Source organism: Oncorhynchus mykiss, chromosome 23, assembly GCF_013265735.2.
Source record: "Oncorhynchus mykiss isolate Arlee chromosome 23, USDA_OmykA_1.1, whole genome shotgun sequence".
Lineage (NCBI taxonomy): Eukaryota > Metazoa > Chordata > Actinopteri > Salmoniformes > Salmonidae > Oncorhynchus > Oncorhynchus mykiss.
Window position 1 is genome coordinate 60,331,212 of NC_048587.1, and position 14,241 is coordinate 60,345,452.

General features: G+C 44.7%; 1 protein-coding gene across 1 annotated transcript in view; it reads left to right on the plus strand.

Moving 5' to 3' along the window:
• Positions 1 to 14,241, plus strand: part of col9a1b (collagen, type IX, alpha 1b) — a 45,773-nt gene that overhangs the window by 5,923 nt on the left and 25,609 nt on the right. Inside the window, exons 5-15 of the mRNA XM_036959918.1 lie at positions 627 to 1,023; positions 1,949 to 2,153; positions 2,327 to 2,547; positions 3,160 to 3,222; positions 3,484 to 3,519; positions 3,645 to 3,707; positions 6,329 to 6,382; positions 9,241 to 9,276; positions 9,522 to 9,545; positions 9,788 to 9,841; positions 10,873 to 10,926. Coding sequence (XP_036815813.1) covers positions 627 to 1,023; positions 1,949 to 2,153; positions 2,327 to 2,547; positions 3,160 to 3,222; positions 3,484 to 3,519; positions 3,645 to 3,707; positions 6,329 to 6,382; positions 9,241 to 9,276; positions 9,522 to 9,545; positions 9,788 to 9,841; positions 10,873 to 10,926 — 1,207 coding nt within the window. The remainder of the gene's footprint in view (positions 1 to 626; positions 1,024 to 1,948; positions 2,154 to 2,326; positions 2,548 to 3,159; positions 3,223 to 3,483; positions 3,520 to 3,644; positions 3,708 to 6,328; positions 6,383 to 9,240; positions 9,277 to 9,521; positions 9,546 to 9,787; positions 9,842 to 10,872; positions 10,927 to 14,241) is intronic.

Sequence of the window (14,241 nt, forward strand, 5' to 3'; positions counted from 1 at the left end):
GCAGAAGGATCTCCTCCTTTTGGTAGGGGGAGGACATGTGCCACTTTCCAGATCTTAGGGATAACACCAGAAACAATAGTCAAATTAAATATATACTGTTGGTTAACGGTTCTGCAATATTTGGCCAAAGAGCTGCAGTATTGGTGAACACTGCCATCTACCGGTCATGTTTGGTACTGTCCCTGTCCATGGTGCTGAATCTGGGTAACTCACAGCACATTGCAGTATCTCATCTAGAGCAACTAACAAGAGCAATTAGGGTTAAGTGCCTTGCTCAAGGTCACATCGACAGATGTTTCACCCAGTTGACTCGAACCAGCGACCTTTCAGTTACTGGCCCAAAGATCTTAACCGCTGGGCTACCTCCCGCGCTAATAGGCCACATGAAGGGCCACTGCTCACTTTAGAAGAATTATACATTGTTTTAGGCATATCATCACTTGTGTATAATTTAACTACAATTATATACGCTTTTTTGTAAATTACTCTGGACTCGATGTGTAAAGCATGTAGATGAAGAGACAACTAGGCCTTAACATTTAGGCCTATTATGCATGGCGATGTTTGCCAACTTATCAAAGGCTAATATGTACAAGATAGGTGACTATTTCTCTCCCATGTTTCAGATCAGCGTATCCCCTTGGACTACCGGTTGAATTTGCGTTTGTGACAGTTTTACGAATGAACGGCAGTACCGTAACCAAGAACTGGAATATTTGGCAAATGCTAGATTTGAACGGCGAAGAGCAGCTTGCCGTTAGACTGAACGGAGAATCGCTCTCTCTTGAATTCACCTTCACAACATTGAATAAAACACGAGAGACGGCCGTTTTCCCTTTCCTACCGTTCCTCTTCAACTCTCAATGGCACAACATCTTACTGAAAGTCAGCAAGCGTTCTGTAACTCTGTTCGTGGATTGCATTATGGTGGACTCTCAGAACACACCCCAGAGAGGTATAGTCAACCTGGATGGATACACGTTGATTGGAAAGCTGAAGGATAACCCCGTTTTAGCAGTGCCAGTAAGTTGATTCTTTTGTAAACTTGTGCTTAGCCTCATTTCATAAGACTAGTCCTATGGCAAGTACAAGAGGTTTGGGACTTTAAGGCACAATAGTGACTGCGCTTGTTAAGTAACGGCAGGGCCACTCCAAATATTCAAACCTAGCTTTTCGGCATACACTCTAGCCTACATTGGAGAGTTTTACTGTAAATGACCTACACCGAGAGTGACTTTTTAGCTGAATGCGGCCTATGTGGAATGCGTGGCGCTCCGCCATGTCAATTTCTACAAATAAGTGGGAATTGTAACACAGAGGTTCTAGTCCAGAAGATGACCTGGCTGTGTCTAGGGAAGACCAGGCAAAGTTTCTATGATGGCAGCGCAATATTATAGGGAGATGTTTGTAATATAGTCCCAAAACTAAATCACAGAGTAAAAGTCCGCGTAATATCGCGCTTAATTGCCCTTTGATAATAATTGTCCAAGTGGTTTGGGATGTCTTTAAACAAATATATTTATCATCAGGCAGGTTCACTCTATTCGTGGTCACAGTAAAGAGATATTAATAACATTACAATCAGTAGTTATCTTACTGCTAGGGTCAAATTAGTATGATTAGTTGAGAATCAAGCATGTGATGTGATGTGAGGACTAGGCCTACATGATGATTTAGCCGATTGAGGATTGGTGACGATACCTAATGATTTAAATTAATAACATTACAATCAGTAGTTATCTTACTGCTAGGGTCAAATTAGTATGATTAGTTGAGAATCAAGCATGTGATGTGATGTGAGGACTAGGCCTACATGATGATTTAGCCGATTGAGGATTGGTGACGATACCTAATGATTTAACTATCACTATTTTGCCAATTATAATATTTATAGGTTGTGAATGTGACTTATGTCCGAGTGATTATTATTATTGTATGTCTTTTTCAGTTTGAACTCCAATCGATGCACATTGATTGTGATGTGGGGCGACCACAGACCTGCAATGACCTACCAGCCAGGACGTCGGTAAGAACCATTGACAAAACAGACTGCAACCACGGTCAAATTATCAGACTTAATTATCAAAATAGCCAGTACAGAGGCTGGTATTATCTAGTCCAGGCAACCATTGTAAATAAACAACATGAAAGATGAACAATTAAATCCCAAGCCAATAAATCACAAGCCATTTAAATCGCCCGCAATTATTTTCCATTTTCCATTTGCCCTCTGCACCCATAATAAACCCTCCCAGTCTGTTCGGGCGCAGTCCGTGAATTCTGCCAATCACTTCCTATAACTAAGCAGGTCATGAATATGCATAAGGCTTTGATGCCTATGGTACCTCTGGCGGTTCAGTTGGTAGAAACGGATTCAGCCGGGTGACTTTTTTTGTCGGGGTCCGTCAACCCAACTCATCCAAGAAAAAGGAAAACATTTTTACCCGTTCTTGCTGTCCGGGAGAGGGAAGAGCCGGAGAGACCATGGCTCACGGGCAACTTTTTTGGGTACTTTTGGTGCAGATTGTCCTTATTTGCTCCACACAGGTAAGTCCTTCTCTGTGTACCTCTGTTTTCAGGTTGACGAAATAGTACTTCAGGTGAGTGTATCTACAGTATGTTATTCTCATGGATTTATTGTTGTGGAATCAACTAGCAGAATGTCCAGATTCTAGTTGGTCTACTCATGCAAGAGAATTTGTTCTATAAGAAAGACTGAAACAAATCAAAGGATGATAATTTCATTTTTGTAGCTGGGTGACTGTGACTGAGCATACAGTATTTATTTACATAGTGTACTCACTGGGTACACACTGGTTGAATCAACGCTGTTTCCACATCATTTCAATGAAATGACGTTGGAACCTAAATGTAATAGATGTTGAATTGTTGTCTGCCCAGTGGGTAGCTACTATCACATGGATTCAACCCATTTCTCAGAACAAAGGGTATTTGCTTCAGTTGTGTTGGTGTCTTATGTTTGCTTTGCTGTGGCGGTTATGCACCTGTTGTTCCTTGAATTAATTATTTTTGGCTAAGCCTAACGGAGACTTCTGCTTCATTTTCAGACATACAGTATGTCCCATACAGATGTATGTTCATTATGTATAGCAATAATATCCATAGCTGATTGCGTTGTTTGACCGTCTCTTTGTCCAGAGGGCCTCGGGCCCCGTCGGCCCTCCAGGACCCGCAGGTGTCCCAGGAATTGATGGTGTCGCTGTAAGTTCTCTCCTCTATTAACTTGAATTATCTTCCAAACGATAAAGAACATTATCACAACTCATGTTCATAATTATGCGATTATGTGATTTGAATGGTGGGCGAGCACAACCCTTTTTACAAACATAACCAGCTGCATGCTGAAGAGTTGGAATTAGACCAATTATGTATAAACACATATGTATACATTTGTGAATATATATAGATATATGTTTATATATTTATCTATGCATTTCACATGTAGGCCTTTTTTTATTTCAGGGTGAGAGGGGAGACGACGGAGAGGATGGCCCTGCTGTAATTATACACTTTTTATTACATCTTTTATTGTTAACACAATACTATGTCATTATCATCTAGTAATTCTGATGTATTTGACTGTCAGTATGTTGTTCTGCTTTCTATTGTGGTTGTGTTGTTAGGGTCCTGATGGAGATGCAGGTAAACTAGGCTCAGCCGGGTTGCCAGGTGTGCCCGGGGCTGATGTGAGTATCCTGTTTCAAATCATTCATCCTTTTTGCCTTCAATTTCCTGTTTGTCGTCATTGGCGCCTTTTTTGTCATCTTTGATGATAGCAATAGTGAACTAGTCATGATTACTGTCATACTCAGGTTATAGCAGCAGTACAGTTGCTAGGGGGTGGAACTTCTCAATATGTGCACCTTCTACCCTTAAAATTATTATCTTGCTTCATCAAGTGGTAATGACCACTTCTTTACCTAAGAGAGGCGCCAATCAATCAACCAGGGTGTCTGTAGAGATGCCTCTAGCACTGAGATGCAGTGCCTCAGACCGCTGAACCAGGGTGTCTGTAGTGATGCCTCTAGCACTGAGATGCAGTGTCTCAGACTGCTGAACCAGGGTGTCTGTAGTGATGCCTCTAGCACTGAGATGCAGTGCCTCAGACTGCTGAACCAGGGAGTCTGTAGAGATGCCTCTAGCACTGAGATGCAGTGTCTCAGACCGCTGAACCAGGGAGTCTGTAGAGATGCCTCTAGCACTGAGATGCAGTGCCTCAGACTGCTGAACCAGGGAGTCTGTAGAGATGCCTCTAGCACTGAGATGCAGTGTCTCAGACCGCTGCACCAGGGTGTCTGTAGAGATGCCTCTAGCACTGAGATGCAGTGCCTCAGACTGCTGAACCAGGGAGTCTGTAGAGATGCCTCTAGCACTGAGATGCAGTGTCTCAGACCGCTGCACCAGGGTGTCTGTAGAGATGCCTCTAGCACTGAGATGCAGTGTCTCAGACCGCTGCACCAGGGTGTCTGTAGAGATGCCTCTAACACTGAGATGCAGTGTCTCAGACCGCTGAACCAGGGAGTCTGTAGAGATGCCTCTAGCACTGAGATTCAGTGTCTCAGACCGCTGAACCAGGGAGTCTGTAGAGATGCCTCTAGCACTGAGATGCAGTGTCTCAGACCGCTGAACCAGGGTGTCTGTAGTGATGCCTCTAACACTGAGATGCAGTGCCTCAGACCGCTGAACCAGGGAGTCTGTAGAGATGCCTCTAACACTGAGATGCAGTGTCTCAGACCGCTGAACCAGGGTGTCTGTAGAGATGCCTCTAGCACTGAGATGCAGTGCCTCAGACCGCTGAACCAGGGTGTCTGTAGAGATGCCTCTAGCACTGAGATGCAGTGCCTCAGAACGCTGCGCCACTCAGGAGCAAAGAAAAGGCTAAGAATCTGACAGTTTCCTTTGTAACACAACAGTCTCTTTGTTCAGGCAGAGAGAAGGAAGGCCTGCACTTAATTAACTGTAGCTTCCATCCAAATTGGAGGGAGAGAAGAGGGTTAGGAAAACACTCGTAGGATATTAGTTTGTACTGATATCCTAAAGCATACTGTTAAGTGTACATGATCCATGTATCACTTTGTACGCAGTTTGCATTTCAGTCACACTTCTGCTGTAGGTTCACAAAGTGACTGTAGTAGGTTTATAGAGGGTGAACAAAGGCATACGGATGAGATATCAAACACTAGGAACACCTTCCTAATATGGAGTTCCCCCTTTTGCCAGTACTGCCTCAATTTGTCAGGGCATGGACTCTACAAGATGTCCAAAGCGTTCCACAGGGTTGACGCCAATGCTTCCCACAGTTGTGTCAAGTTGGCTGGATGTCCTTTGGGTGGTGGACCATTGTTGATACACACAGGAAACTGTTGAGAGTGTCAAAGCCAGCAGCGTTGCAGTTCTTGACATAAACCGGTGCGCCTGGCACCTACTACCAGACCCCGTTCAAAGGGAACTTAAATATTTTATCTTGCCCATTCACCCTCTGAATGGGACACAATATTTTTTCTCACGCCCGTAAAGCCTTAGTGAAACAGTACCCAGCAGTGTTTGTGCTGTGGGTGTCGCCAGTCCCAGTTGGATCCTCAGGCTGCTGTGGAATGGTACCTGTCAATGGGGCTTGTTTGAGTTGGACCAGAGGAATGTGGGTTAGGGTTAACCACTCTCCCAGTAACTGTCTCAGAGAGATGTCTCAGATGCTCTGTAGTGTCCTGACCGTGGTGTCCGTGGAGATGATTCCTATTCCAGACTAGATGCCATCATCTATTCCAACTAAACATGATTTATCTTAAATCAATATAATCCAAGGAAGCATTTGTTGAATCTATTTTGAAAATGCCAACCTAAGTCAGAGAATGGAAAACTGCATGTATTTCACAGCTTTGCCATTCTGTCAAGCTGTGCTGAAAAGTACTGGATACACGTTTCTGCTAATGCACAGTATTTACCGATTCATTCATTGTGGGTGGGGCATCGTTTAGTCCTGCCCACGTACACACGCCTACTTCTGAGCCCCTCCCACTCCATTAGCTGTGTGACATACGCAACTTTTTTTGTGACATCATGTACATATATATACAGCTGGAATTATTATGAGATTAGGAAGACTTAAAGCACACCTTAAAGTTGGTAAAGTTGCAAAAACATTTCTTAGAGAAAGGTACTTTGTTATGATCGCGTATGAAAAGGTAACTAACTCTTATGGTTTTCTAGCGTACAGCTGATCTCCTACTGACGTTGGACAACATTTCTGTCTTTGTTGTGATGGATTAGTGAAGCCTGGTCTCTCGCTCCTCTCTTCCTGTCTCTGCAGGGTTTGACTGGTCCTACTGGAGACGAAGGTCCCGATGGTCCCCTTGGACAGAAAGTGAGTAACTAATCACTAATGAGCCCTTTAATGTTTCTGCTTCATAGACTCTCAGACAGTCTGGTCCCAGGTGTGTTGGTGCTGTCTTGTCAATTCCTTTGGTCATTGTCACACCAGACAGTCTGGTCCCAGATGTGTTGGTGCTGTCTTGTCAATTCCTTTGGTCATTGTCATACCAGACAGTACAATCAGATCTGGGACCAGGGTAACTCTCAGCCGGGTGACTGCGCCAAGCTGCTGACCGTCCATTCGCCCACTGTGTTGGCAGGCAAGACAGCAGGAATTACAATTACAACGCGTAAAGCAATTCCTCATGACAAATGAGCTTTAATCCCTGATCCCTGATCCATCCCTGCCAGAGTTCTGGGTAATCTCCGTGGGGAACCAGGCCCAAGCATCATAGTCGTGTTCATTAGGAAAAGCAAGGAAAACATTTTTAAAACGTTTTGCAACGGAGAACAAAATTAGAGTTTCTTATTGGACGAGTTCACTAAGTCCCTCCCAAAATGTTTTCTTCATTTTGGTGCATAATGAACAGGACCCAAGCCTTGGGGGAACATTTGCTGGGCCAAGTGCACCCTGCATGGCTCAGGTTCTCAGTCACAGGATTAAACTGAAAGAATGTTAATTCAGTCTGTGAAGTCTCTGGTTAAGTAATTACTCAGACGGCTTCATTTGTCTGAGAAGGAAATTGTCCAGTATATTTGGTGGAAGTGGCAAAAGGATACGGAGTAGGATCCTGTTGGTCTGTGTTTCTGATGAGATGAAAGGATACGGAGTAGGATCCTGTTGGTCTGTGTTTCTGATGAGATGAAAGGATACGGAGTAGGATCCTGTTGGTCTGTGTTTCTGATGAGATGAAAGCATGTCTTTATGGAGAAATACTTTTGATGTTTTACACATACATAGTTTGTTGAGTCTCTAGTTAATTTTACTCAGATGGCTTAATTTGTCTAAGAAGGAAAATAAATTGTGGAGAATATTACAGTACAGGAACCAAACACCGGCAAAATTTAGTTGGTGTGTGTTTGGTGTGTGTTTGGTGTGTGTTTAGTGTGTGTTTGTTGTATGTTTGGTGTGTGTTTGGTGTGTGTTTGGTGTGTGTTTGGTGTATGTTTGGTGTGTGTTTGGTGTGTGTTTAGTGTGTGTTTGGTGTGTGTTTAGTGTGTGTTTGGTGTGTGTTTGGTGTGTGTTTGGTGTGTGTTTGGTGTATGTTTGGTGTGTGTTTGGTGTGTGTTTGGTGTGTGTTTGGTGTGTGTTTGGTGTGTGTTTGGTGTATGTTTGGTGTGTGTTTGGTGTGTGTTTGTTGTGTGTTTAGTGTGTGTTTAGTGTGTGTTTAGTGTGTGTTTAGTGTGTGTTTGTTGTGTGTTTGTTGAGTGTTTGGTGTGTGTTTAGTGTGTGTTTGGTATATGTTTGGTGTGTGTTTGGTGTGTGTTTAGTGTGTGTTTGTTGTATGTTTGGTGTGTGTTTGGTGTGTGTTTGTTGTGTGTTTAGTGTGTGTTTGTTGTGTGTTTAGTGTGTGTTTGGTGTATGTTTGGTGTGTGTTCGTTGTGTGTTTAGTGTGTGTTTGGTGTATGTTTGGTGTGTGTTTGGTGTGTGTTTGGTGTGTGTTTAGTGTGTGTTTGGTGTGTGTTTGGTGTGTGTTTGGTGTATGTTTGGTGTGTGTTTGTTGTGTGTTTGTTGTGTGTTTAGTGTGTGTTTAGTGTGTGTTTGTTGTGTGTTTGGTGTATGTTTGTTGAGTGTTTGGTGTGTGTTTAGTGTGTGTTTGGTGTATGTTTGGTGTGTGTTTGGTGTGTGTTTGGTGTGTGTTTGTTGTGTGTTTAGTGGATGTTTGGTGTGTGTTTGGTGTGTGTTTGTTGTGTGTTTAGTGGATGTTTGGTGTGTGTTTAGTGTGTGTTTGATGTATGTTTGGTGTGTGTTTGGTGTGTGTTTGTTGTGTGTTTAGTGTATGTTTGGTGTGTGTTTGGTGTGTGTTTGTTGTGTGTTTAGTGTGTGTTTGGTGTGTGTTTGGTGTGTGTTTTGTGTGTGTTTGGTGTGTGTTTAGTGTATGTTTGGTGTGTGTTTGTTGTGTGTTTAGTGTATGTTTGGTGTGTGTTTGTTGTGTGTTTAGTGGATGTTTGGTGTGTGTTTGGTGTGTGTTTGTTGTGTGTTTAGTGGATGTTTGGTGTATGTTTGGTGTGTGTTTGGTGTGTGTTTGTTGTGTGTTTGGTGTGTGTTTGTTGTGTGTTTAGTGTATGTTTGGTGTGTGTTTGTTGTGTGTTTAGTGGATGTTTGGTGTGTGTTTGGTGTGTGTTTGTTGTATGTTTAGTGGATGTTTGGTGTATGTTTGGTGTGTGTTTGGTGTGTGTTTGTTGTGTGTTTAGTGGATGTTTGGTGTATGTTTGGTGTGTGTTTGTTGTGTGTTTGCTGTGTGTTTAGTGTATGTTTGGTGTGTGTTTAGTGTGTGTTTGATGTATGTTTGGTGTGTTTGCTGTGTGTTTGCTGTATGTTTGGTGTGTGTTTGGTGTGTGTTTGACAATGTCTAAGGATTTGGAACAGTCGCTAGACTATTACAGTATAAGAATACAAGTCGTGTGAATATATGCAACAGAGGCTTTTATCCAAAGCATCTTATATTTGTAGTATGTGTCTGTGGTCCTGGTGGAAATAGGAAAGGATACTGAATTCTGTTTGTGTTTACATGACAAGCTAAAAACATGTCTTCATGGAGAAAATACTTGTATGTCTTCTACATGCATAGTTTGCTTTGGGTGCTGGATGGGGGATGATTAACTCACAGTATATATTAGATATTCTCTTTACTGTTGTCTCATGTTCACTGTGTTTTCAAACTGACATGCTATTTTACTTTGTTTCAGGGTGAACCCGGGAAACCAGGACCTCGTGGACTAGCTGTGAGTTACATTATTCTCTATGAACCACTCATTCATTAGTGGAATCAGTCCACACTGAAGACTCAGAGGGCCCAGCTATAGAACATTCAGCTTTCTCACATCACTTGAAACGTAGCTTCTAGGGCTTATTAATGAAGCCTTCATAGAGCCTTCATAGAGCCTTCATAGAGCCTTCATAGAGCCTATAAAGATGCTGTAGTATCTTATGTCATTGACTCGTCTGGTGCTTCTGTTTTCCTCCATAGGGCGTTGGAGACGATGGACCCCCTGTTAGTATTTTACAGTATTATTAATTAAACATTCACACATGACACATGTATTACATCTTTATAGTACAGTATCTAGTAAAATGTCGTTCACATTAGCCATGGTAAGATAGCTTTGATGCATTGGGAAGACATTTTGTTGAAAAACTTTCAAAACTATGAAAAATGCAACAACAAAACAAAGTATATGATAAATTAGTACAAGTCATGATTTTCAGTGAATTAATACGTGTTTCTCTGAACAGGGACCCCCGGGGCCAGGAGGACTTCCAGGTGATTTGGGAAAAGGTGGACCCCCTGTGAGTATCAGTTACAGACCCTCATAACCTAACGATCCTCATCAACTAACGATTCTCATTACCTAACAATCCTCTTGCCTTAAGGATCCTCATGACCTAACGATCCTCATCACCTAACGATCCTCATCACCTAACGATCCTCATGACCTAACGATCCTCATCACCTAACGATCCTCATCACCTAACGATCCTCATCACCTAACGATCCTCATGACCTAACGATCCTCATCACCTAACGATCCTCATCACCTAACGATCCTCATGACCTAACGATCCTCATCACCTAACGATCCTCATCACCTAACGATCCTCATCACCTAACGATCCTCATCACCTAACGATCCTCATGACCTAACGATCCTCATCACCTCACCTCACACTCCTCATGACCTAACGATCCTCATCACCTAACGATCCTCATCACCTCACACTCCTCATCACCTAATGATCCTCATCACCTAACGATCCTTATCACCTCACAATCCTCATCACCTCACACTCCTCATCACATAACAATCCTCATCACCTAACGATCCTCATCACCTAACGATATCAGGACATATAGATCCTCAGGACACAATGATTCTCTATGCGGACAGAGCATGAATTGGGCCGGAACAGACCGGTGCTTTTCTCCTGCTTGATATCCGCCAGGTGAAAATAAACAGCGTACCAGCTCCTATTTCAGTCCTCTTCAAGCACTGCATGTAGATAGTTTGGGAGCTGGAGTCTTAGGGCCAATTATGGCTGATTGGATGTACAGCATAAGAGGCTGCTGAGGGGAGGATGCCTCATAATAACGGCTGGAACGGAGCGAATGGAATGGCATCAAACGCCTGGAAAACATTGGAAACCACGTGTTTGATGTATTTGATACCGTTCAACTAATACCGCTCCAGCCCGTCCTCCCCAATTAAGGTGCCACCAACTTCCTGTGATGTACAGTACCTCCTCTGTCAGGAACGTCAATCAAAAGGTGAATGAAAATGGACCATGTTTGTTTGATCTGCTTTCTATGTCCGTTACCACAGGGTGCTATGGGAGTCAGAGGACCAACAGGACCTGGTGGATCAGCAGGGCCGAGAGTGAGTAGTACATCTGTGGATCAGTAGGGCCTAGAGCGAGTATTACATCTGTGGATCAGTAGGGCCTAGAGTGAGTAGTACATCTGTGGATAGTACATCTGTGGATCAGTAGGGCCGAGAGGGAGTAGTACATCTGTGGATCAGTAGGGCCGAGAGTGAGTAGTACATCTGTGGATCAGTAGGGCCGAGAGTGAGTAGTACATCTGTGGATCAGCAGGGCCTAGAGTGAGTAGTACATCTGTGGATCAGTAGGGCCGAGAGTGAGTAGTACATCTGTGGATCAGTAGGGGCTAGAGTGAGTAGTACATCTGTGGATCAGTAGGGGCTAGAGTGAGTAGTACATATGTGGATCAGTAGGGCCTAGAGTGAGTAGTACATCTGTGGATCAGTAGGGCCGAGAGGGAGTAGTACATCTGTGGATCAGTAGGGCCTAGAGCGAGTATTACATCTGTGGATCAGTAGGGCCTAGAGCGAGTATTACATCTGTGGATCAGTAGGGCCGAGAGGGAGTAGTACATCTGTGGATCAGTAGAGCCGAGAGTGAGTAGTAAGTACATCTGTGGATCAGCCGGGCCTAGAGTGAGTAGTACATCTGTGGATCAGTAGGGCCGAGAGGGAGTAGTACATCTGTGGATCAGTAGGGCCGAGAGTGAGTAGTACATCTGTGGATCAGCAGGGCCTAGAGTGAGTAGTACATCTGTGGATCAGTAGAGCCGAGAGTGAGTAGTACATCTGTGGATCAGTAGGGCCGAGAGGGAGTAGTACATCTGTGGATCAGTAGGGCCTAGAGCGAGTAGTACATCTGTGGATCAGTAGGGCCTAGAGCGAGTAGTACATCTGTGGATCAGTAGGGCCTAGAGTGAGTAGTACATCTGTGGATCAGCAGGGCCTAGAGTGAGTATTACATCTGTGGATCAGTAGGGCCGAGAGTGAGTAGTACATCTGTGGATCAGTAGGGCCGAGAGTGAGTAGTACATCTGTGGATCAGTAGGGCCGAGAGTGAGTAGTACATCTGTGGATCAGTAGGGCCGAGAGTGAGTAGTACATCTGTGGATCAGTAGGGCCTAGAGTGAGTAGTACATCTGTGGATCAGTAGGGCCTAGAGTGAGTATTACATCTGTGGATCAGCAGGGCCGAGAGTGAGTAGTACATCTGTGGATCAGTAGGGCCGAGAGTGAGTAGTACATCTGTGGATCAGTAGGGCCGAGAGTGAGTAGTACATCTGTGGATCAGCAGGGCCTAGAGTGAGTATTACATCTGTGGATCAGTAGGGCCGAGAGTGAGTAGTACATCTGTGGATCAGTAGGGGCTAGAGTGAGTAGTACATCTGTGGATCAGCAGGGCCTAGAGTGAGTAGTACATCTGTGGATCAGTAGAGCCGAGAGTGAGTAGTACATCTGTGGATCAGTAGGGCCGAGAGGGAGTAGTACATCTGTGGATCAGTAGGGCCTAGAGCGAGTAGTACATCTGTGGATCAGTAGGGCCTAGAGCGAGTAGTACATCTGTGGATCAGTAGGGCCTAGAGTGAGTAGTACATCTGTGGATCAGCAGGGCCTAGAGTGAGTATTACATCTGTGGATCAGTAGGGCCGAGAGTGAGTAGTACATCTGTGGATCAGTAGGGCCGAGAGTGAGTAGTACATCTGTGGATCAGTAGGGCCGAGAGTGAGTAGTACATCTGTGGATCAGTAGGGCCGAGAGTGAGTAGTACATCTGTGGATCAGTAGGGCCTAGAGTGAGTAGTACATCTGTGGATCAGTAGGGCCTAGAGTGAGTATTACATCTGTGGATCAGCAGGGCCGAGAGTGAGTAGTACATCTGTGGATCAGTAGGGCCGAGAGTGAGTAGTACATCTGTGGATCAGTAGGGCCGAGAGTGAGTAGTACATCTGTGGATCAGCAGGGCCTAGAGTGAGTATTACATCTGTGGATCAGTAGGGCCGAGAGTGAGTAGTACATCTGTGGATCAGTAGGGGCTAGAGTGAGTAGTACATCTGTGGATCAGTAGGGCCGAGAGTGAGTAGTACATCTGTGGATCAGCAGGGCCTAGAGTGAGTAGTACATCTGTGGATCAGTAGGGCCCGAGAGGGAGTAGTACATCTGTGGATCAGTAGGGCCTAGAGCGAGTAGTACATCTGTGGATCAGTAGGGCCTAGAGTGAGTAGTACATCTGTGGATCAGTAGGGCCGAGAGGGAGTAGTACATCTGTGGATCAGTAGGGCCTAGAGCGAGTAGTACATCTGTGGATCAGTAGGGCCGAGAGGGAGTAGTACATCTGTGGATCAGTAGGGCCTAGAGTGAGTAGTACATCTGTGGATCAGTAGGGCCTAGAGCGAGTAGTACATCTGTGGATCAGTAGGGCCTAGAGTGAGTAGTACATCTGTGGATCAGTAGGGCCTAGAGCGAGTAGTACATCTGTGGATCAGTAGGGCCGAGAGGGAGTAGTACATCTGTGGATCAGTAGGGCCTAGAGTGAGTAGTACATCTGTGGATCAGTAGGGCCTAGAGCGAGTAGTACATCTGTGGATCAGTAGGGCCTAGAGTGAGTAGTACATCTGTGGATCAGTAGGGCCTAGAGCGAGTAGTACATCTGTGGATCAGTAGGGCCGAGAGGGAGTAGTACATCTGTGGATCAGTAGGGCCTAGAGCGAGTAGTACATCTGTGGATCAGTAGGGCCTAGAGTGAGTAGTACATCTGTGGATCAGTAGGGCCTAGAGTGAGTAGTACATCTGTGGATCAGCAGGGCCTAGAGTGAGTAGTACATCTGTGGATCAGTAGGGCCTAGAGTGAGTAATACATCTGTGGATCAGCAGGGCCTAGAATGAGTAGTACATCTGTGGATCAGTAGGGCCTAGAGTGAGTAGTACATCTGTGGATAGTACATCTGTGGATCAGTAGGGCCGAGAGTGAGTAATACATCTGTGGATCAGCAGGGACTAGAATGAGTAGTACATCTGTGGATCAGTAGGGCCTAGAGTGAGTAGTACATCTGTGGATCAGTAGGGCCTAGAGTGAGTAGTACATCTGTGGATCAGTAGGGCCTAGAGTGAGTAGTACATCTGTGGATCAGTAGGGCCTAGAGTGAGTAGTACATCTGTGGATCAGCAGGGCCTAGAGTGAGTAGTACATCTGTGGATCAGTAGGGCCTAGAGTGAGTAATACATCTGTGGATCAGCAGGGCCTAGAGTGAGTAGTACATCTGTGGATCAGTAGGGCCTAGAGTGAGTAATACATCTGTGGATCAGTAGGGCCTAGAGTGAATAGTACATCTGTGGATCAGTAGGGCCTAGAGCGAGTAGTACATCTGTGGATCAGT